The 23954-nt window shown below is 33.6% G+C and overlaps 1 protein-coding gene across 1 annotated transcript in view; it reads right to left on the reverse strand.

Annotated features, from left to right (window-relative positions):
* Positions 1 to 23954, reverse strand: part of LOC145324827 (uncharacterized) — a 67213-nt gene that overhangs the window by 13041 nt on the left and 30218 nt on the right. Inside the window, exons 32-54 of the mRNA XM_080167503.1 lie at positions 23604 to 23828; positions 23299 to 23411; positions 22870 to 22993; positions 22445 to 22571; positions 22160 to 22318; positions 21719 to 21903; positions 19753 to 19815; positions 19157 to 19258; positions 15385 to 15571; positions 14851 to 14904; positions 14243 to 14301; positions 13310 to 13364; positions 13119 to 13193; positions 12052 to 12155; positions 11571 to 11696; positions 10767 to 10889; positions 10029 to 10246; positions 8774 to 9069; positions 2150 to 2367; positions 1560 to 1776; positions 1332 to 1378; positions 771 to 901; positions 88 to 174 (exon numbers count right to left, since the gene is read on the reverse strand). Coding sequence (XP_080023629.1) covers positions 88 to 174; positions 771 to 901; positions 1332 to 1378; positions 1560 to 1776; positions 2150 to 2367; positions 8774 to 9069; positions 10029 to 10246; positions 10767 to 10889; positions 11571 to 11696; positions 12052 to 12155; positions 13119 to 13193; positions 13310 to 13364; positions 14243 to 14301; positions 14851 to 14904; positions 15385 to 15571; positions 19157 to 19258; positions 19753 to 19815; positions 21719 to 21903; positions 22160 to 22318; positions 22445 to 22571; positions 22870 to 22993; positions 23299 to 23411; positions 23604 to 23828 — 3095 coding nt within the window. The remainder of the gene's footprint in view (positions 1 to 87; positions 175 to 770; positions 902 to 1331; positions 1379 to 1559; positions 1777 to 2149; positions 2368 to 8773; positions 9070 to 10028; positions 10247 to 10766; positions 10890 to 11570; positions 11697 to 12051; positions 12156 to 13118; positions 13194 to 13309; positions 13365 to 14242; positions 14302 to 14850; positions 14905 to 15384; positions 15572 to 19156; positions 19259 to 19752; positions 19816 to 21718; positions 21904 to 22159; positions 22319 to 22444; positions 22572 to 22869; positions 22994 to 23298; positions 23412 to 23603; positions 23829 to 23954) is intronic.

Raw genomic sequence — 23954 nt, forward strand, 5'->3', positions numbered from 1 at the left:
ATTTTGTAAATAAGAGGAATTGGTCAACTTATTTTCTGATATTTTGTATTGATTGGTCAAATTTTGATAAACCCAAAGTAAATATACCCTGTGGCACAGCTGTTGCATTATCAGTAACAGCTTCACTGAATGAGCTGTCGGCTGACACAGCCGCTGAAATATCTCCCTCATCTCCTAGATTTTAAAATTCATAAAATATTGTCAGCAATATTTGAGTAAGACTCTATATTTGAGCACTACAAAGAGCGATATCCGCTTTAAAAAAAATTATTTTGCCTTCATCTTTAAAATAAAAAATGCAGGTTCTTTGTTTTTAGATTCCTTTTATGAAGTAAAAATCAAATGACTAAACTGTTTGAAACAAACAGTAAAATAATACAATGTAGTTAGCAGAGAAAATATTCTCCTCCTTTACCCAATATTAAGAGAATTAGAGATCAATAAATAAAGGTTGCAGCAAACATTTCCAAACGCTAATAAATAATAATTTTCATCTTTAGATTGTACCTGAACTGAATCTATGTAAAGCATAAGATCATATAGCTAAGATACAAACAACTGGTTCCTACATAAGTCATAAAGTCGCAGAATTTCTCCATACAATCTACAAGGACGTTTGAGTGTCGTCTTATTTGTCTCTGTCACGTGTCAATCATGGGGTGTATCACAGAGACCTAATCCATGTTATGCTTTCAGAATTCAAGCTTCTAATAATGACAAGGTGAGTGAGTTTGTCATAATCAAATGAAATAAATCTGACTTTAAGTTACCTGGTGCCTCACTAAGGCTGCCATCAGCAGAGTTGGCCGCGCAAGGCACCTCGCTGTACAGGCTGCCGGCCTCGGTAAAACTGGTTTCTGCCGGAGCTTCACTCCACATTGAGCCAGCAATTGAGCTCGCCCTAAATAATATAAACAGGAATAAAGTATTAATTTTAATTTATATCTAAATTTTTAAAAATCCTATTATATAAAGTAGAAAGTTTTTTTTTGCCTGTAGCATAAGATTTCAAGAACTACTGAACAGATAGAGTTCTTAATTTTAGGGAAGCTTTACATTAGTCCCGGGATGGTTTTAGGCTTTATTTTGCTTTACAAACCCCTTTCAAATAGCACCTATATGCTAGGAGCTAAACTGCTAGAAAGTCCATAAATAAGAAATCTATTGGTTCCTAATAAACATAGGAAACTGGTGTTTAACGATCATAGAAGTTGTTAAGTATCTGCACTAATACTAATCTGGGGAAATATTTTTATGCGTTGATAATTTACCATTACAACTAACTGATTTATGGCAAAGATTAAATGTGTGATAATAAAAGTATTGTGTACCTTGTCGCCGTAGTACTTATACATTCCAACATTTCTCTCATATCCCCCTAAAAAAAACAATTTTACAAATAGCGATTTCATTTATTCTGTTTCAATTTTATTATTTTTATTTTAATATTAGTAGAAAATTGTCCGTAATGTTATACATGATTTTTGACTATAACTGATAACCGGTTCTAATCCACTGCATATTAATCGGTTCCGATGCCATACTGGAAAATATGTTACCTTGTTTATGTCCACCGCTCTTTGATCTAACAAATCTCTCAAAGTATCTTCCTTGGGTTGGAAAGGTAAATCCTGCAGCTGGGTGGCAGGCAAATTATCATCAGTGGTTAAATCTTTCAACTGAACAGGGGCTAGGTTATCATCATTATCCTCGGGATTTTCTAATATAGGCGTGGCTGGTACGTCACTAATGCTGATAACATCATCCCTGTCTGAACCTTTTATCAATAGATATATCAGAGATCTTTATGGAAAAATGTTTTTTTGATGATTTGTCTTTGGTTGGGAGTCCCTATAATACTATGTAGGAAAAGGACTCTTGGGGTTAGAAATAAGTATTTTTTCTCTAAAAAAATGGTGGAGTGGGGGGGGTGGGGGTGGGTAGATGTCTTAGGACAGATATAGGAGGATGGATCATAAGTTGATATTCTGAAATTGAATTTAAACTATTTAGGGAGAGAAAGATGCCTAGATTACTTTCTTTAGCTCTACTTAAATAATAATAATTAAGACAGAAAAAGTTAGAAATCACTCCTTGATTGTTTCCCTAATTTTTGCTGATATAATTCAAAACATTTAATATATCTATTCCTTTTTCTGAAACATTGCTAAGAATATCATCTCTGCAGCTTTCAGTGTCAGCAATCTCTACAATTGTAGATTTGGGTGTATCCTCGTGGTCTTTTATCTCTTCAACTGCATCAATTTCCTCCTTGTCTCCATCACTCTCAATTTCTATGGCTTCGCCAACTGATTCTTGAACGATATTTTCTTCAATGTTTTCATGAATTACAGTTTCTTCTAATTCCTATAGTAAAATAAAATGGAAATCAAAAGTATCCCTTCTTTAGATTACAATTATTGGTTAAAACATTTAGACACTCACTTAAATGAACCAATCAATCAAATTGGTATTTGTTTCGGAACGCAATGCCTAGCCGTTCTCGAAATCTTAATCTCAAGCCCTCCGAATGACCAACATAGTGAAGTTTATGAATGTGTATTTATTACCATGAAAACAGTGAGTCTAAAACAAAAATATAAGAATTAATTACATAAAATTAATGGTTATTATTTTTGTAACATCGAGGTTGCGTGATTTCAATTTAATCAAAAATATGAAATTTCTAAAAAACTTTAAATTGGCACGAAACATATTAAATCGCATCAGAAATTGATAATTTTAAGACACCCGTCTATTCACTGGGAATCGAACACAATACCTCATCTTTGCAATATGCGTGCAGACAGTGTCCACGAAATCACAATCTCACAACACATAAACCACAAGAGTTTAAAATGTCATGGCCATAAGGCCTAAATTTGGTTATGGTAACTTACGAATACCACAATAACTCAAACCGACTCCACTACCACATAAGGATAGGAATAAGGAATGGGAAAAGCATTCAACATACATGAATTGCACATTTACCACTCGCACATCTCATTATATCATGGCCTCATAATCTCAATAAAATTAGAATTACAGACCATGTAATTGCGAATACATGAATTAATAATCATTAGTACCTAAACTTTAATTAGGTACCCACATAATAAAATAGGCAAATGATTTTTATACTAAAAATCGCATCAATAATTAAATAATCAACTCAAACTTTTTTCATCAAAAGAAAGAAAGATTAAATAATGACATTTTTTCTACTAAATCTTTTTGCTAGAAAAGAAAAGTAAAATTGCATAAAAACTTCTCAATAATTAGAATTTTTCTCCGGCGGAAAAATACTCGTGCTTACATCTAAATATTTTTAGATAAGATAAGTAAGATCCTTAAAACTAAACATGTTTTAATAAAATAGATACTTAAATCTAAATAAAGTATGACTGTAAAAATCATCAAACTTCGGAAATTAAAATTTCATGATTTTAAATCTTCGTGAATCAAAATTGCGTAAAATTAAAATTGCAATTGAAATATGCAAATTAAATTTACCAAAATAAAACAAAAGCTCAATATAAGAAAAGAACTTCTCTAAATGCTGAGTTTGCAATTTCTCTCTGTTTTGAGAAGAAAGCAACTTATACATATTCAAACAGTCATAATTAAGGCAATTTGGGGCCTCAGTCAGAATGAATCCCTCAAGATACAAACTAACAAATCCATCAAATATAAATAATTGCCATGTTCCAGCTATCCTGTCGGACGTTATGTCTTTCCATCACAACTTTTGATACTGCATAATTTCCAACAGGATTTCTGGCGCAGGGCTGCATCAACTGAAAATAAACATAATTAGTGATGTTTAAATCAAATTAAAATAAAAAGAATCATGAAATAATTCAAGAAACTTTTGAATCATCAATCAAAGCGTCGAAATAAAAAAATTATCTTATGCTTTAGTTTTGCCGTTCTGCGGTATGTCTGGCTGAGGAAACAGAGCTAAGATACACCGTAGAGCGGTCTTATTAAGCTTAATTCTACAATATCAAAGAATCTACTTAATTCATCGGCGAAAAAATCTACATTTTTTCTTTAGGTGCATCAGTTCAAAGGTAAATAATAATAATTTTAATATGCATGTAATATTAAATTATTTATGTGATTGTAATAAATCATAAAGAAATATTTAAATGATGTAAAAATCTCATTCTGTTAATTTCTTATCATATCAAATTTCAATCCAACAAGGATAAAAATGTTTATATCTGCGTAGGTACCTAGGAAATTTTCCGCGAAAAAAATCCCTGGTCCCGGAAAGACTTAAATCATTGAAAAAACTTGCGAAAACGTATAAAAAACTTAAGTTTGCATTTCAAATGAAAAAATCTTGCATCGATTTGAAAGTTTAAACGAAATTGTGTCAAAAATTGCGTTACTTATCAATCTTAAGAAATGATAAAATTACCCATTTCTTTTCTAAAAAAATAAATACATTGAAGCAGTATTTTAATATATGCGATAAAAATGAAGGTAGAGTTAATTTAAAATATGCATAGTTTATCTTAAATTAATTCTGTGATATTGACATAAAATAATAATCAATATTTTAATAATATCATACATCGTGTTCATTATTATAAATGCTTAAACATGAACGAAAATATACATACCTAGGAAAATAATTGCTAAAAGTATTTTCTCAAGGTTTAGAATTGTCCGAAATCGCTAGGTACGTATATTACTACGAATCTCTGCTCTTGGAATGAAAAAAAATCTTTACGCGTGGATTAATAGGAATCCCAGCTCCCGGAGTAAAAGAAAAACTTTTGTACATGAATTGTTAAAAATCTCTGCCTCCGGAATGAAAGAAAATCTTTGATTTGCTTACAATTTTAAACAAATATCTTGATTTTTTGCGATAATTTTTTAAAATAATAATGAGGAATATTTTAAACATTATCATAATAATATTACATGTTGTGTTCTTTACTTTAATGCATTATTTCATATGAGAATCTGAGAAATAACATTTTTTAAGTAAACGTGAACCATAAAAAATACATTTTCGAGGTATTTTAATTCTGCAAAAATCATTTGGTAGTTAACACACACGAACTTTTGCTTTTCAAAATCATACTTAAAGAAACAAAATCTTTTAAAATCTGCTTTAAAAGTCTAAACAGTTTTGTAGAATATTTGTGCTTAGGTATGAACAATAAAATTAATTGAATAATGAATACTTATTCTTTACAGAACCGATTTAGGTTCCTTTCACAAGCTCAACATAAAACTTGTAATATTTTTTCTTTAGAGATCATTTTCACATAAATAGTTTATGTTGTAGATTAGATATGTGTGGTTTGAAAATTTCAATGACTTTCTGGCGGCAACACCCGCCATATTTCCACCCGCCATTTGCAGGCCTCTTACCCTGTGTCGGGCGGCAAGCTTGGCAGCAACCAAGTCGATTCTTGATTCATAACACCACCAGGGCACGTAATAAAAGTGTGGCTGTCATAAAACTTAAAATCATCTACCGGCTTTTGTCCGGCCGGAACCGAAACTCCCGTCGGCTCTTGTCCGGCTGGAACCGAATCATTCAGCGGCTCAACACCCGCCGTAACAATATTATCAACGGCTACAGTATCGTTACCAATATCATCAGGAATAACTGCAGCACAACTAACATCATTATCAGTAATAACCACGGCAACACCCGCCGTAGCCAGGTTGTCAACGGCTGCAGCACTAGCAGAACCAAAAGGTCCATCAGCAGCGTTACAAGCAGAACCAACAGGTTCAATAATAGCATCACAAGCAGCACCAACAGTCGGCTGCGGCTGAACATCTGAGCTTTCTGGTTTTAAAAACCCTATAGCTTCACTTTCCAACTCGATATCTGAGCAGACAACATACCTACTCTTTGCTAATCCATTAGCACTAACAGCAAAATATCCAGATCCAAACAGGCTGGAGTAAAGCATGGTTTCTCCTACTGAACGTTCAGAGTAGGGAAACATCGACGGGCAGAGGTGCCCAATGAGCAAATCCACCTGCCCATTAACCAAAGTAAAATCTTCAGGTTTCATATCAAACAAAACAGCTGTCTCCACAGGATTCATGGAGCAGATTGCCTCTTCAGGACCAATGAGAGGCACTACCACAGGTTCTAATATGTGATAATTCTTGTGTCGATCAACTAAACATAGCTTGACCGTCGGGAGACGTTTAACTTCACCATCAGCTAGAGAAATTCTTGCTGAACATCCAGTAAAAGGTAACTGAAGTTTATTAACAAGTGACTGGGTTACCATTGAAGTAGTTAAACCAGTGTCCCACATGGCGTTCACTGGGACCTTCTGGCGATTAATATCAACGACGTCTAATTGTTGTAACATTAACATTAGGTTCGCCTCAGGGGAAGTATGTACTTCATAGACGGCGGCAGCCATATCAACACTCTCATGCAGAAGGTTGTTATGGGCCTGACCACAATTGTCCACTTTGCATCCGCCTATTACATCTGCCTTCGGGCAATCCACAGATTTATGCCCTTTCTGCAAACAAATCCAACAGCATCCAGCACTCTCCACAATACTCTTCCTGTCTGGCACAGACAGGTCATGAAATTTTGGGCACTTGTAAAGTAAGTGCATATCATTACAGCCATTAACAAAACATGACTGTTTCATCTTAGATTTACCAGGTTTACCTACGGCGGTAGCGGCTGTCGCAGGGTTACCTTTCTTCTTAGAGGGGGTGTCCATATCAGTCGAACACCGCATTAAAATAGCGCCCCGCTGTTCTTCAATAATCTTCAACAGCTTTGGGACGTTTGGGACATCCATCGAGCCCAATGATAAATTGAGCTTAACTTGAAAATCACGTGGCAACTTCTTGGATAACATCTCAAGAAGTATCACGGTCAACCACTGGCTGGTGGTGACCTCATCATCTTCATCATCTTTAGTCAGCTGCTCCAGCTGGCTAACTGCACCACCAAACTCTGCTAACACAGTCACAATCTGGTTGGAGTCCGACGGTTTAGACTTCTTCTCCCATTGGTTGAAAAGGCAGAGCATCTGACGTGTCTTTGACTTGAAACGCGCGTCAAGGTAAGCCCACTGAGATTCATGCGATTGAATCTGAGTTAATTGAAGTCTCAGCTCTTTATTTCTACAGACCTTCTCACTGCTCAACAATAACTGTAAATACGACGGGTCTTGTCCTACAGTAAGCTTTTTAAAAGTGTCTTTAAAACTTACGTAGGATGCTTCCAGGCCGTCGAAAGATGGAAGAAGACGTTCGTCGACACGATTCATATATCCTGGCGTGAACATAGAACCGGCGGCGAACTGTGGTGTGCCAAACGGTGACACAAATGGCGATGCTGTCGAGGCACCCGCCGTCGTCGTGGGTGGCTTCACAGGTTCAAGCTTAACCTCAGCCAGCCGTTTCATCAAAGCAGACAAAGTGTTTATAATTGCATCAGGCAAGGGGAAATATGGCCCTTTAATAACTTTCACAATCTTCAAGCATCGATCGTATAGTTCAGCCTGATGGTTAGGCAAATTATCACCAACTACATCAACAACACTTTGAATGTCACTAAGCTCTTCTATAGCATCAAGAGCATCTTTCAAGGCACTATAGTCTTTTTGCACAGTAACTATATCAGAATAAATGTCACTAAATTCATCAAGCTCTTGGATTCTCAAACCCAGCTTGGTAAAACCGACCATGATGCTGTCAAATGTCTCGAACTTGTCATGGACAAGGATTGATTCCTTAGTGAGATGTCTAACATCAAGTTCTGAAGTATCACTGACCAACTTCATCACTCTACTTAGCTCACTGGTTAGGGCATCAACGGCTGGACGCAGCCGCTTACTCAATTGTTCACCTTTATTCTTTTTAGGACCCATGATTGTCACTAAAGTTAACTGTACTGATTACGACTATAATAATGTGTGTTAAGGTATCACAACCAACACATTCACAAAACTTCACAGATTGTTCTTAGCCGCATCTGTTCTGTCTTGTTTTCATTGTTTCGGAACGCAATGCCTAGCCGTTCTCGAAATCTTAATCTCAAGCCCTCCGAATGACCAACATAGTGAAGTTTATGAATGTGTATTTATTACCATGAAAACAGTGAGTCTAAAACAAAAATATAAGAATTAATTACATAAAATTAATGGTTATTATTTTTGTAACATCGAGGTTGCGTGATTTCAATTTAATCAAAAATATGAAATTACTAAAAAACTTTAAATTGGCACGAAACATATTTAATCGCATCAGAAATTGATAATTTTAGAATAAAATGATCAATAAAATAAAGGAAAATATTCGTATGTTAAAACTTAGCAGTTAAATGGTCTATTTATTGAAAAATTAATGATTTAAATATCTTCATAAATTTGTACCATTCTACGCTTATTTTCAAGAATTAAAAGATAAATTCTTACCACATATGATGTCAAACTAAGCAGGAAGGCTTATTTGAGATATTCCACACATCAGAGCGCATGTATATTCAAGCAATACATTATTTTCATTCACGTAGCTCCTCACGTGGGACTAATCAAAGGAAAAGTGCGCGTTTTTTTTGTCTGTTTACAAGCCACGCGCCGCGCGGATGGTTAGGAAGGCCGCGTAACACACTCATTCTCAGGGGAATTCTGGTGTAAGGAAACAGGGATTAATGGGTTCGAACTTGCCAGGGAATACAAGAAATACATACCGAAACAGTATTGATGGGTTTATTTATCTTTGTAAAGGAATAAATATCACAAGATAACTTTACCTTGGTCCTTGAAAGTGTTGGTCTCCTGGTGGGTGTTATAGTTGCGGTGGCCGAATCATATGAAAACGTACTACTGGACACTTTCTTAGCAATACTATCCACAATAACTGATAATTTCCTGGATTTATCAAGCTTGGTATTATCAACTATCTCAATAACTTCAGTTGTTGTTGATTTTTCAACTATTAGTTCAACTACTCTGTCAGATGCTGCTTGACGTTCAACAATTTCTTCAACTATGGATTCTTGTACCTCGTTTGAGTCGTCTTTAATTTCTTCTATTATGTTTTCAGGTTCTAAAAGGAATATTTTCTGTATTGCATAGGTAATTTATATAGAAAGTAAATTAATATAAGAGGTTAACTCACAAACAAAATATGAATTTTACATATTTATTCAGACATTACAAATTGTTTCGTGCATGTTTGCACTCTTCTGATGTCAATGTAGAAAGTAAATTAATAGCTAGACAAAAGTGTCCTTTTAAAAGCAAAATACGTTTAATCATGCGCAACATGTCATTTTAGAGATTTTAAGTAACATCTAACAGAACAAAGACAACTACTTTATAAGGGCGGGGGCGAAAGTGACACTTTTTGAAACCAAAACTAAAAGTCAACAAAGGAACTTAACTAAAAAATATAGTTACAGGTCTGAGATTTTGCATGGCAGTTGTTTTATAGGGGTACAATATGGAACTGTGAAGAAACGGCGGCGCAACCGCCGAAAACCGCCGTTTCCCACCGAATTTTTTTTTGCCTTTTCTCGGCGGTTTTCGGCGGTTGCGCCGCCGTTTCTTCACAGTTCCATATTGTACCCCTATAAAGCAACTGCCATGCAAAATCTCAGACCTGTAACTCTTTTTTTAGTTGAGTTCCTTTGACTTTTAGTTTTGGTTTCAAAAAGTGTCACTTTCGCCCCCCCCCTTTATTATTGAAACATAACATTTACTAGTAAGATATCCTATATGTTTAAATATTAAATTGACATGTTGTCCAGGGATCTAAAGGGATAAGTCAATGGCCAATAAATTGATGTAAATCCCCAATGATAAACAAAATTACCCATTTTTGTAGATTACAATTAGTGGTTAAAACTTTTGAACACTTATTGAACCAACCAATCAAAATTCTAAAGTCCCCAAAGTTATTAAGCCAACGAATAAGAAAACGTTATTTTAAAACTTTGGGGACTAGTGTACTAAAATGCCCAATGTCCCCTGGATTCCTTGTACCTAGCATTTTATAAATAATACCTTGCGAAGTTTCCAGAAGGCTGATTACGTCATCCTTCCTATTATCCTCAACAAGGATCAACTCATCGGCAGCAGCATCTGTAGTAGCGACAGCGGAGTCAGGGATAGTCTCGTCAGCTCTGGAGAGCTCCAACTCTTCTTGGTGCTCCAGGTCGTCAGACTGAGCCGTGATGTCCATTATTTGGGAGAAATTTGGCAGGCTCTGATTGGGGTTTGCACTAAAAAATTGTTAACTCTAGAATTTGACATGATAAGTACAACATTATGAAACCCTTTTTATATTCGAAATGATTATTATATTCATTTGATGTTTAAATTGCTTTGCTATTTATTTCGCATGTCCGTAAATATTTTACATTCTATTTACTGTAATATATCATCTAGGGCTCCGCATAAGACGAGGAAAAAAGCAGAAAAATAGTCTAAAACCATCCTGTAAGATATTAAAAATGGAAAACTCAATCGGTTAAGTGGTTAACAAGATCTTGATGAACAGTGAAAATCTTTATTATCTTACACAATATAACAACATTCTAGCTTTTACGTAGAGACTTGCACGCAACATATACATTATACATAGATATTTAAAATAAAATAAACATATAAAGTGCCACTAAAGGCCTCTAGGGGAGTACGTAGCCGTTGGTCTTATATAATAGATTGGGATATATAAAAATAGTCTTAGGCACTTATCATCCAGTTTATTTGTTTGTTTATAATTCTAAAACCAAATCTCACCTATTAACTTGTTCAACATCAGGTGTATCTAGACCTATTTTTGGAGAATTAATATCTTCTTCGCTAGCTGTTACATTTATTATTTGAGAGAAATTTGGCAAGCTTCTGTTGGCTTCGTACACACTGCGTTACGAAAAGTATTCAATAAAATTAATTTTAATTTAATTTTTAAACTCTCAAATTGTCTGTACCAACCAAGGAGGGAGTGGATACTGGATTATCAATAATACTGGAACCAAAAGATTTGTTAACGTGAGCAGCTTTAAAATCTTGATTGATTGATACAAACTAGCTGTGCGCAAACTTTCCCCCCAACAATTTTGATCTACAGAAGGGGGACATTGTTTATAATAATTGGGGTGGGGTTTACATCAATTATATATTATTAAAACTGCAAATTACACCTACTGCTTGATTATGATTTCGTGATGTCAAAATTATAGATAAAGATTGCGATCAGAATCTCCAAAATGTAATAATAGAGTAGATACGGTCCTGTAAACAATATATATACATATCTGGGATCTAATAGGATAAGACAATGGCCGATAAATTGATATATATTCCCAATGGTGATACACAAACTTATACCTTCTGCAGATTAAAATTAGTGGTTGGAACGTTTGAACACACAAGTTAAAGAACCAACCAATTAAAATTCACTATAGCAGGTACCCAAAGTTTTTAAGCCAACAAATAAGAAAACTTAATTATAAAACTGTGTGGGGACTAGTGTAATTAAAAGCCTATTTTTCCCTCACTGAGTAGCTACGCTCCTAAAATCCATACATATTGAATTATTTCCTTTTCTCAGCACTATAAGGATCTGGGGTGTTGAGACTTTCTTGCGGAGAATTCACATCTTCTTCACTTGCTGTTACATTGAAAATTGTTGATATGTTAGGCAGGTCTTTCTTGGTCATGTGAACACTGAACACAATCATTTATTCTAATTTAACTCAATAGGTACCTATAGTTCAAGAATGGTTTAAAAGAATTTAGCTACTTAGCTAAAAATAACAATTCCTAAAAATAATCAAGGCATAAATCCCATGATTGACTATTATATCATTATTTCTCAATAATTTTAAAGCTAAAATATGAGGAAATAAGTAGTAGGTAGTTATGATCATTTTGTGTTTTCCCCCAAAATGTCTATCGAGCACTGAAACCAACACACCTTATTTTTAATAAAATTACTCCTCTCCCTCATTTCTTTAAGATAATTGCTCATAAAATATATTATTAAGATCAATATTCATAAAAGAATGAATAGAATAAATTCCTTTTATCCGGAGTGTGTAGATCAGTGTGTGTATTATCCAGAACCTGTCCAAATAAACCTTCAGGCAGGTGGCCAACTCTGCACTTCTCAGCAGCAGCAGTTTCCTAGGTAAATAAACATAATGATAAACAAAATTACCCCTTCTGTGTTGACTAAAATTATTGGTTGAAAAGTCAAAATCAACCAATCAAAATACAACAAGTGCCCACTGCTTTAAAGCCAACGAATGTGATAACTTGGTTAATAAACTTTGGGTACCTTTGAAATTAACAGTCCAATGTCCCCTCCTTCCTTCATGAACAACTTACCAACCAATCAAAATACAACAAGTGCCTACAGCTTTAAAGCCAACGAATGTGATAACTTATTTATTAAACTTTGGGTACCATTAAAATTTACAGTCCAATGTCCCCTTCTTCCTTCATGAACAACTAACCAACCATTAAAAATTCAACAAAAAAGTAACCAAAACTTTTAAGACAACGAATAAGATGACTTGGTGATAAAACATTAAGTACCATTGTAATTTACAATCCAAAGTCTTCTCCCTCCTTGATGAACATAAATAATGGTCTCACAAAAATGCCAAGAACCATGATGTCTTATGTCTATCTGTCTGTAGCTCAAGATCTTGGTAACCACTTAACGGTAAGGTTCAGCTTTATATAAGCCCAAAAGAGGAAAGCGTCAAAGATAGAAAGGTCTATTCTTAATTAGGTTGTAATTCTGTTGTAACTGTAAGGAAAATTAATCCAGGATTTTGATGTAGAGTAGAATTTAATTATGTATTTGCCAACTATCATATTTCGTATCTTTTTACAGATTAAAAATAATTTTCATTATAATATACTAGAGGTAGCGCCACTACCATCTAATTTCGAATGGGAAGGGATAGAGAGAAAAATATCCTAAAACCATCTCACTCAAAAGTTAAACCATACGGTTCAGCGGTTAGAGAGATCCTTACTACTTTATATAAAAGGATCATTTCATAAGGCTTTTTATTGTATGATAAAAAAAAATAAATCAGGAATACATAAAATAATGATTTAAAGAATGGCACTTACCGGTTGCTCTGATTCAATAACATTTTCTCCTTCTTTATTACTTTGTATTCCCTGTCGGAATCCTTCTCTTAATTCCTAAAACAAACAATTTCATAAGAAATCTAGGAAGATGTTTTAAATGTCAAGAACAAGGACATGCGAAAATCTTTATAATTTCAGACGTCTATCTTTTAAAAAACGGCTTTGCTTACCTCTTCAAAATTATGCATAAATTCATGTAGAGTGGCATCTCCCATGTATTTTTCCTCCTGTATTTAAAAGTTTTCTATTGGTTAAAAAGTTAATTAAAATATTTATACAGTTCTCAGTTCTAAATTTATCATGCTTTATTGCCATAAATAAATTATCCGCAAAAAATAGAACCAAAAAAACAAATATAAGGGGAAACATGTAAAAAATAAAAAGGTTAACTGTTCATTCATCTTTGAACTGAACACAAAAAAAACCTTAGAACAACGGGAAATTTAATTTTGATACTGTCAATTCATTAAATTTTGAAAATCCAAAGATATGGGAAAAAATATGAAAATTTTAAAAATAGCCAAAAACCTGCTAAAAAGCAATCCGACCACCATATATGTTTTATAGGGTTGGGCCGGATATCCGGTGTGGTAGGATATCCGGCCGGATATCCGGCCATTTTTAATATCCGGCCGGATACCGGATATTGAAACTATCCGGCCGGATATCCGGCTCTATAATTTTTATACTTAACACCAAAAATCTCTGCTTTTTAAAATCTTAAATGGCTATAATTTTCTTATTATTGAAGCTAGAAGAACATTTTTTCTAAATAAGTTTAACTTTATGTAAATTTATATAAGATTTCTGAAGAAATATTTTTTTTACTACTTTAATATCTGGTAATTTGGCCGGTTATCCGGCCGGAAATCCGGTAATTTGGCCGGATAACCGGATATTTGCCGGATATCCGGCGTTGGCCGGATATCCGGGCAAAAAAGTATCCGGCCCAACACTAAAATTTATAGTCAATTATGCTCCATATTAATGGGAATGTTGACAAGAAGTTTCAGCCTTCTATCTTAAATAGGAGCCGAGAAAAAGTAAATATGAAGTGAGACTCAATGATACTAAGTTACTCTTTCGTTATAGAAAACTATTTTTCCTTAAGCTCAGGGAAAAGGGTTCTAGTCTCGTCTTCGAATGGAATATCACTAACGTCCTGAAAAAAAAGCATTAAAACAACTCTTAAATTAAAACACACAAAAAGAAAAGAGATTTTATTAAAATGGACAGAATGGCGAACAAACAACAAATGATTGATTAAATTAATGTGAATGGAATTATAGAACCTTTACAAAAAAAAATTTATCTAATAATGCTACAAGTAAACCATATCTTTTCAATATAATACTTATTTATAGTATTGTATTATAGACAGATTTCAGTGGATATGAAAATTATTAAAACCAGTTTTGTTGGACCCGAGGGGCCGAAGGCCCAGGATAAAAAAAAACTTGCATTGATTTTAGCATTTTTTAATTTTCGTGGAAAATTGTCTGTAATATGGTGATATACATTATTTTCCAGTATGGCTTAGAACAGGTTCTAATTCTGCGGATATTTATCGGGTTTGAAGCCATAATGGATAAACTATTACTTGTTTACTATTAAGGACAGACGAACAATCTTAACAACAGCAGAGAGAATTTTGTCTTACAGACTAACAACGGACAAACAAATATAAATACAGACATACATATTCCCTTACCAATTCGGAGGAAACATCCAAGCTTGATTGTTGATTAACACTCTCCTCTTGCTCCTAGAAAAATATTAGATAAATAATTCTGGGAAACTATCGAATGCTTTGTTTTAGTCAAATTGCCCGTAACATTGTATTCAAAAAGATGTACTATTTTTTTGCTACTAACCCATGTTTAGCTTATATAAATTATCAAAATTTTTGTAAAATAAGGAAATAATATCCTATTATAAAACTAGTAAGGTTTTAATTAAGCTTAAGATTTCAATAACTACTGAACCGATCGAGTTCTCCATTTTAGGGAAGCTTCACATAGGTCCTGAAATGGTTTTAGGTCAATTTAATATTAGATTTTAATCTAATTTTAAGATCATCTCTTACCCTGAATGCTAGGAGCGCAGCTTCTTGTTATTATTAAAGGAAAATGGCTTAATTTTCACAAGAATAAGAAAAAGTAATGCAATGAAATATGCCCTAATTGAACAGAAGCTATATACCTACTTCTTTTGAAGTGTTAAAAATGGATTAAAAATTTTCAACCTGGAAAGAGCCTTCAGCATCCTTATCAAGATCCTGAACAACTTTCTGTATCTCCGCAGCTGGCGCAGCAGCTTCCTCGGTTAAATCATCGTTGAGAGTCGCGCTATCGTCAACTGCTTCCGTAGCAGTTGAGTCGGCGGCGTTTAGAACTGCTTTAGCTTGCCGTTCAGCTTCTTCAACTGATGCTCTATTAATAAGAAAATAAGGATTACAACATACATAAAAGCGAAGCTCTGAAACGGTAGCACAAACGAACATTAAAACTTGTAGAGTGTCAGAACTGAATAATCAGATTATACAGCATGACCCTCGAAAAAGTATTTTTAAGCATCTGCAGCCCATATTTCTCAATGAATTATCAAAAAATGTATATGTTCTTGTTCTTTGTAGATTTCCACATAAGTAGATATAAAAATATTTTTTTTACATCAATTAACAGCTGAGATTTTTAGAGCCAAAGTTTTGAAAAAGTGGCTGAGGAAAAAGTAACTTCAAGAAAAATGTTTTTTTTTAAAGTGAAATGACGTGTTTTCCTTATAATTTCAATACTTTTTATAAAACTTATATAAAGATGTTTTCAAGAAATTTATTTCATGCTGAAAGCACTTTTTTCACTTGCTCTAAAAGGCTTTTTTAGATTAGTGTAAATTGCAAAAACACCTTTACAAAAAGAAATCCTATAAAAAATAGTAGCAAATAGAAAGTTTACATAAACAGAAATCAAACACTTTTTATTTTATCAAAATAAGTTAAAAAACCAAAAAGTTACAGCTACAAACTTTTATTAAACATTTAACAATTTAAATGATTTTTATGTTTTTTAGATTAATTTGATGAGTGGGCGTGAATTTATTGGTAAAGGTGGCGCTAATCTTTCTGGTAATGAGCATGAATTGGGGAGGGGTTTATTTAAGGTCATATTAATAAGTGGGAGATATTATAAGATTTGAGGGAAAATGGTTATAAGAAAAATGTATTCAGTAAAATTTGAAAAGTATTTTTTTATATGCAAAAGTAACGTTTTTTAATGCAATAAAAATTGTATCAATTGTAAACTTGCTCTTCTTCCTTATTTGTTTTTTAACTGGTTGATAAAAAGTAATATACTAATAAAAAACTAAGAAATATTTAACTTTCAAGAAAAATGTTTTTTTAATGTGAAATGATGTGTTTTCCTCATAATTTCAATACTTTTTATAAAACTTATATAAAGATTTTTCCAAGAAATTTATTTCATGCTGAAAGCACTTTTTTCACTTGCTCTAAAAGGCATTTTTAGATTAGTGTAAATTGCAAAAACACCCTTACAGAAAGAAATCCTATAAACAAGGATGACAACATCCATAAGTAGCGAAGCACAAAAAATCGTAGATGGAAATACGTAAAAGTAGATTTAAAGTGTATTTATTAAAATCAAGAATAGATTTATTGGAAAAATTAACACTAAATTTGTTTTATTTTTAATGATGACGAAGGTCAAAGCAGGTTACATAAAAGATTCTCATAACAATGGGAAAAATTATTTGTATACTGATATCCCCAAAAAGATTGAAAATTGGACCAAAAACACCAAATATATGGGGAAGTATGTAAAACATATAAAAATAGCCAAAAACCTGATAAAACTAGTCTGACCGCCATAATTGTTTTCTTTAAACGACGGGAAATTTGATTTTGATATCTATAACTGAAAATTTTTTTGAAAATCGGACCATAAACACTGAAGATATGGAGAATAATGTGAAAAATACAAAAATAGCCTAAAACCTGCAAAAAGGCAGTCTGGCCGTCATGGTTGTTTTCTTTAAACGACGGGAAATTTAATTTTTATATCTATAACTGAAAAATTTTGAAAATTGGACCATAAACACTGAAGATATGGTGAAAATGTGAAAAATACAAAAATAGCCTAAAACCTGCAAAATGGCAGTGTGGCCGTTATGGTTGTTTTCTGTAAACGACAGGAAATTTAATTTTGATATCAAAAACTGAAAAAATTTTGAAAATAGGACCATAAACACTGAAGATATGGAGAAAAATGTGATAAATACAAAAATAGCCTAAAACCTGATAAAAAGCGGTCCAATCGCCCTTGATGTTTTATAGTTAATTGTGCTCCTTAATAATAGGAATGTTGTCAAAAAATTTCAGCTGTCTATCTTTAATAGGAGCCGAGAAAATCACGTTTCCCCTATTCTGTCTCACACGGACGGACAGACGGACGGACGGACGGACGGACATTCGAATTATAGAGTAGCTTCGCTACTAAAAATAGTAGCAAATTGAAAGTTTACATAAACAGAAATCAAACACTTTTTATTTTATCAAAATAAGTTAAAAAAAACAAAAAGTTACAGCTACAAACTTTTATTAAACATTTAATAATTTAAATGATTTTTATGTGTCTTAGATTAATTTGATAAGTGGGCGTGAATTTATTGGTAAAGTTTGCGCTAATCCTTCTGGTAATGAGCATAAATTGGGGAGGGGTTTATTTAAGGTCATATTAATAAGTGGGAGATATTATAATATTTGAGGGAAAATGGTTATAAGAAAAATATATTCAGTAAAATTTGAAAAGTAGTTTTTTATATGTAAAAGTAACGTTTTTAAATGCAATAAAAAATGTATCAATTGTAAACTTGCTCTTCTTTCTTATTTGTTTTTTAACTGGTTGATAAAAAGTAATATACTAATAAAAAACTAAGAAATATTTAGCAATATCCAGTTTCTCAAGCACTTTTTCCAAACTTTGGCTTTAAAAATCTCGGCTGTTAATTGATGTAAAAAAAATATTTTGATATCCTTTGATGTAGAAAATTATAGAGAACAAGTACATATGAATCTTATAATATTTTATTGAGAAATATAGGCTGCAGATGCTTAAAAATACTTTTTCGAGGGTCATGCTGTAAATCGATGGGATAATTCTTGCTCGTTTAAATCCACGCAGAACTAACCCGGACAGTTGGATTTACGGAATAGCTGACCCTAATTAGAGAAAAGCTTCGCTTGTTAAAACCAAAAACAATAAAACTGGAGTGCAGCAATAATACAGATTAAATAATGGCATTTTCAGTAAAAGCAAAGTTAAACACCGACGACATTTGGCCGACCAATGAAGTGCAAATCTTAAATACAACTATGAAAATATGCGTGTGTATACTGTGGTCTGTTGATTCGAATTAGTACTGAACTCTGTTAAATTAAAATTATGTGCAAATACATGGAAGAAGGTGACTGACTGTTAATCAAAAATACCATAGTTATAGAGTAGCTTTGCTAAAACGATGTTAATCTTTAATAATGACCATAAATAAAATAACTGTTCAACATTTAGTCATAAATTAAGTACAAAGATTTTCTACATAATAAAGGACGTCATATCAATATATTTGTCTATGTCAAATGTTTCATGGGTGTTACACAGAGATCTTGATTCAAATCATGCTTTTAGAAATCAAGTGACAAGGTGAGTGAGTTTTGTCATGATCTAAAAGAGAGATGACAATGGGCTGTTTATTACTCTAGTCCCCAAAAATAAATGATAACATTTTCTTATTCTTTGGCCCAATAAATATGGGAACTTGAGTGAATTTTGATCGGTTGTTTCATTAAGTTGAGTGTTCAAACGTTTCAACCCAAAATTTTTTAATGTACAGAAGTAATTTTGTGTATCATCATTGGGGATGTATACGTACATCAATTAATCGGCAATTGTCTTATTCCTTTAGATCCCAGGAATTTGGACATAATCTAATGGAAGTAATACCTTAAACTGTCGGACAACCTAAATCTTGGGGAGGTAGTTGTTGTCTCTTTTGTAGGTTTATCTTGAGGCGTGTCTGTAATACTTGTTCGCGATCTTTCCAAACTATACAAATATGTTTTTTCATGAAATTAAACCATGAGCAAGGAGCATGCAAAACACTGAGCCAAAGGAAATGCTTTTTCTGGAGGGGGCGGTGGAGGGGACAACCCTTCACTTTATTTCAACCCCCCCCCCCCTAAAAATTCTTTGATTACTAATCAAGAAAGAGATAAGGCCTTCCCATTAAGTTAAATAACCATGTATTGTACATTGTACACATCTGTTGAAGAAAAAAAGAAGAAAGCTACCAGAGGAAAAACCACGAAATATTTGTAGAGAAAAGGCAGTGAGGGAGGGGACATTGGTCCCCTTTTATAGGTTATAAGTTATATTAACACGTTCTCTTATTGGTTGGCTTAATTGAGTGAGCATTTTAAATCATCTTCCATTGTCTTATACCTTAAAATTTCCCCCAAAAAGTTAATGAAACATTACGACATAACAACTACAAATGAACGTAATCGATCTTGTTTGAAAATAAAAATGAAGGACCCTACCTGTGAAAACTGTCATCTTCTGAACTACGGCGAGAACTTTCACTGATATTCCGAACTTTTAACCTAAAATAATATCTATGAGTTAGATTCAAAGCGACAATTTTTAGTTTGTCCGTTAAGATATCGCTTACCACTGAACGGATTCAATTAAGTTCTTTATTTCAGTGTAGCTTCACAAATATTCCCGAATGAAAAACTGTTTTGTTTTACTTTAGATAGATTTATGCAATTTTTTACCCTTTAATCACTAGATTCCAAGGGTTAAGACGCAGGGAGTAAGGGAGGGGACAATGGATCGAATATTCAATTTTTAGGAGTCTCAGACTTTGGGGACTGGCTTAAAGGGAACATGCAAGAATTTAGCAGTTTCTAACCAATCTTGGGGACCAATTATGAATGACGTCACGCAAAATCATGCATAATCTCGCGGCAAACTAGCGCGTCAACAAAAAGATAAACAATAACAAGCAGACAGAATATTTTGATTTTGAAAATTATTTTTTAAATTGAATCATTACATTTTTTATATCTAATTCTTGTTTAATGTTAATTCATTCCGATTAGTGCGTTGTAGAAAGAAATTATATTAAGATTATTAGTTATCATGAGCAAAGCCTTCCTATAATTAGGTCCCGCACATTTGTACGTCCGTAACGGTTAGCTCTTTTCGTTACTTTAGACATGTTAGATGTTTCTTATTGATTTAATGTAAAGGCAAAAGTTTTTTGTCTTTAGCTTAATATTTATGTAATTAATGATCCGATTAATTTCAAAATTTTAGGGAAAATTCTCGAAGTCGTTGTTCAAGGTTTGTTTATCATTAAAATCTCAAGATGGTGTTATTTTATTTTTCTGTCCTGGATGCTAGGAGCGCAGCTACCAGTTATCCTAAGATATGTTACTTAAACCTTAAGATCTTTAAAATTAAGATGTACTTATGTTCTCAACTATTTTATTTATGTAGTATGAAATTTTGACGCAAGGTATCTCATTTTTATTTCGTTGAATGAAATAACTTGAGTTAAAAGTTCTGTAGGAAGGAAATTGTTTTAGCAAGTTTTGTAATATAATTATTTAAAGGCTTTTTCATGTCTAAGCTTTTTAATAAATACAATAAAAAAAATTTGGGTAAAAGAAGTTGTAAAAGTAAAATGGTACGTTTCCTTAATTTTCCGAAGTTTTAATAATAACAATTATGGAAATGAATTGTAAACAAGGGATTTGATCTCTAGAATCAAAGGCTTGTAGTAAAGCATCAGTTTAAGGATGGTGCATTTCGAATTAAAAACAATTCAAAAAGTCAAAAATTTCCACTAAAGGTTGCTATATTGCAAATACTTGTTTTATCTGGAAATATCTGGGTTTTCAACCTTAAAGGGTCACAACTATAAAATTGAATTAACTGCCCATTGTCCCCTCCCTTACTCCCTGGTTAAGACGCTAGAATTGTATAATACAGAAACAACTTTGTCATAAAATTGTCTTAATAGGTACTTTGATTTTTCACCCTATTTTAGTCACAAATGTACATCTATAATACAAAGTAGAACGATGTCTGTCTGTTTGTTTGTCTGTCTGTTTGTTTGTTTGTAGCGAAGGATCTCGCTAACCGCTGAACAGACCGAGTTCTCATTTAAAGGGTAGCTTCTCATAGGTCCCGGGAAGATTTATAACTATTTTCTTGGGGGGTTGGACACCTCCAACCCCCCCCCCCCACCCAAAATAAAAATACCCCAACAATTTTTTTTTAAATTTTCCTTTATATCTAAAATACGAAAAATTGGTTTGATCAAACCTCTTGGGGCCAAGCCCCTAGAGGCTATGGGCGAAGCCGCTAGTGTTTTAAAAATGTGCACAGTCAAACAAAGGAGTTTTACCGATTAATTATCAAGGCTTTAAAAAGTAAAAAATATGTACCTAATAGTTTCTTTCTTCCTAGTTGAAATAAATACTTGAAAGACACTACCTGCTAAACTGTGGTTGATCCACCCTGTGGGCAGGAATCTGGAACGAAATCTCTGCATCTGAGCTTGTACCCATTTCTGCCATTGGAGACCGTAAACTCGGCGAGAAAATGGTGGTCAAAGCTTCGCTGCTGGGCATACTCAGGGAGTACGGTGGACCTCCAGTCGGCGGCAGCTTTTTGGGTACCTTTAAAAGGTGTCAATTAATAAAAAATACATTCTTTTGGTATCAAAGAAAGTTCAGATTATCCTTATATAAAAATAACAGGATGTCTGCTGTCTAGAGAAGGACCTCGCAAACCGATATGGTTCTCCTTAAAAGTGAAGAGTAGGTTTTAAGCTTTTTCGGGGGTGATGAATGAACAGCATCTATGGAGTAATCACCTCTTGAAAAAAAAACCTTACCAAACCCCCCTCTAAAAAAGTATAGTTCAAAATTTCACCTTAAATCTAAGACTCTTATTAGGCGTAGTTTCCCTAGAATGACTGTGTCTAGTGTCATGCATTGATATTGGTCCACAGCTACCTCCCCGGCTACCAGCAGGATAGTCATTCATAGAATCATCCAGGGCAGGCGAGTTCTCTTGGATCAAGTTTTTAACCTCAAAGAAATAATATCAAGTATAGAAATTGTAGATTAGCAATCAATTAATTAGACTAATAGTGACACAGTGTAATAACAATTAGACCACATTATTGACAAGAAAATTTATATTTATATGAAATACCTTAAGAATAGAGTGTGGGGTGTGACTTGTTTGATCCAAGTTAAAATGGCTTTCAGAAGCTCTGGACACTGATTTCCTCACAATTGTGGGGGTCTCCAGCAAACTTTTGAATTCTCCTTGTAAAAACCTGAAAAAAGAGAAATAAACAGGGATCTAAAGTGACAAGATAAAAGTCGAAAAATTGAAGTACATTGTACACCCTGAACTATGATACACAAAATTACCCCTTCTATAGATTACAATTAGTGGTTGAAACGTTTGGACACTCTGGAGATAAAGCATCAAGTTAACTAACCTTTCTAAAAATAATAAACAAAGGAACGAAAAACTACCCCTTTTTGCTTTCATTTTTTACTTTATTATTTAATAACATTTCATTTTCTAATATATATACTTCCATGTATACAGGTTTTCATATTTTTTACCTGGAAGGATTCAGGTCCACTTTGCTAGCCATAGAAAGACTGCTCTGGTCCTCAGTCATGCGGCTTCTTTTTCCAGGTGGAGTCACCAGCTCACCAGATGAGGGCCGACTTACAGATTTCTCAGCTAAACAATTTTAATTAATATTGTATGTCGGGTGCTTTCCCTCAGAACCACCTTATCCCTCTCATTTTCAAAGAAAATTAAAAATAAGAGAGGGAGGTAAGTCTTTTCTTCTATGCTAACCCCTGCAGTGATATCCAGTGCCCGATATAGTATAACATTATTTTCTGTATACTCAATTTTCAGTATTTTCAATCATTGCTTTATTGCTCTAACCTTCGGTAGTTTTCCATTGGAATATAAATCCAATATGAAGGTACTAGGTATTCATTTGCATAAAAGTTGACATCTTTATTAAAACAAGATACCTGTTTTTTCATGAACTTCAGAAGGGAACTCCATTGTTGGTCTCTCAGCTAATTTTCTCTTCTTAGCTGACTCAAGGCTGCTTTCAGATAACAGGAAACTCTTAGTTTTGGACCTGTGGAAGTACATAATATTTATTTCAGAACAAAAAAGAAAACTTTCATAACAAAAAAAAATTTTATGATGAATATAACCTAACCTGAATTCAAATAAATTTTTTTTTTTTTGGGGGGGGGGATCTTATGCTCGACAAACCAATTTGAGGGATATTGGCCAAAAAATATTTGATATAAAATAATAATTTTACCTAAATGGTGTTTCCGAGGGCATCTGTCTCTTCGGGGTAGCCAGCTGTGACTGGATCCTTGCTGCTCTACTTGTTAAATTAATCAGACCACGGCCGGCTGGCAGCGGTGTTTTCACACTCACAGCCACTGGCAGCTTATTTTGCAGCTTGTTGCCGCCACCTGGTGGCAGTTTAGAGAGCAGCAGCTGGGAACCCGGGCCGATACTTGGCAGGATACTGCAATACCTGGAAAAGTTGTGAAAATAATTTTCTCGTATTCATTCGAATCCGGTGGATAGGAACCGGTTCTCATCCATACGAAAAAACTATGTCTAGCATCGTATTATATCCAGCTTTCTACGAATATAATAA

Source organism: Acartia tonsa, chromosome 7 (genome assembly GCF_053477335.1).
Source record: "Acartia tonsa isolate MP-2025a chromosome 7, ASM5347733v1, whole genome shotgun sequence".
NCBI classification, from domain to species: domain Eukaryota; kingdom Metazoa; phylum Arthropoda; class Copepoda; order Calanoida; family Acartiidae; genus Acartia; species Acartia tonsa.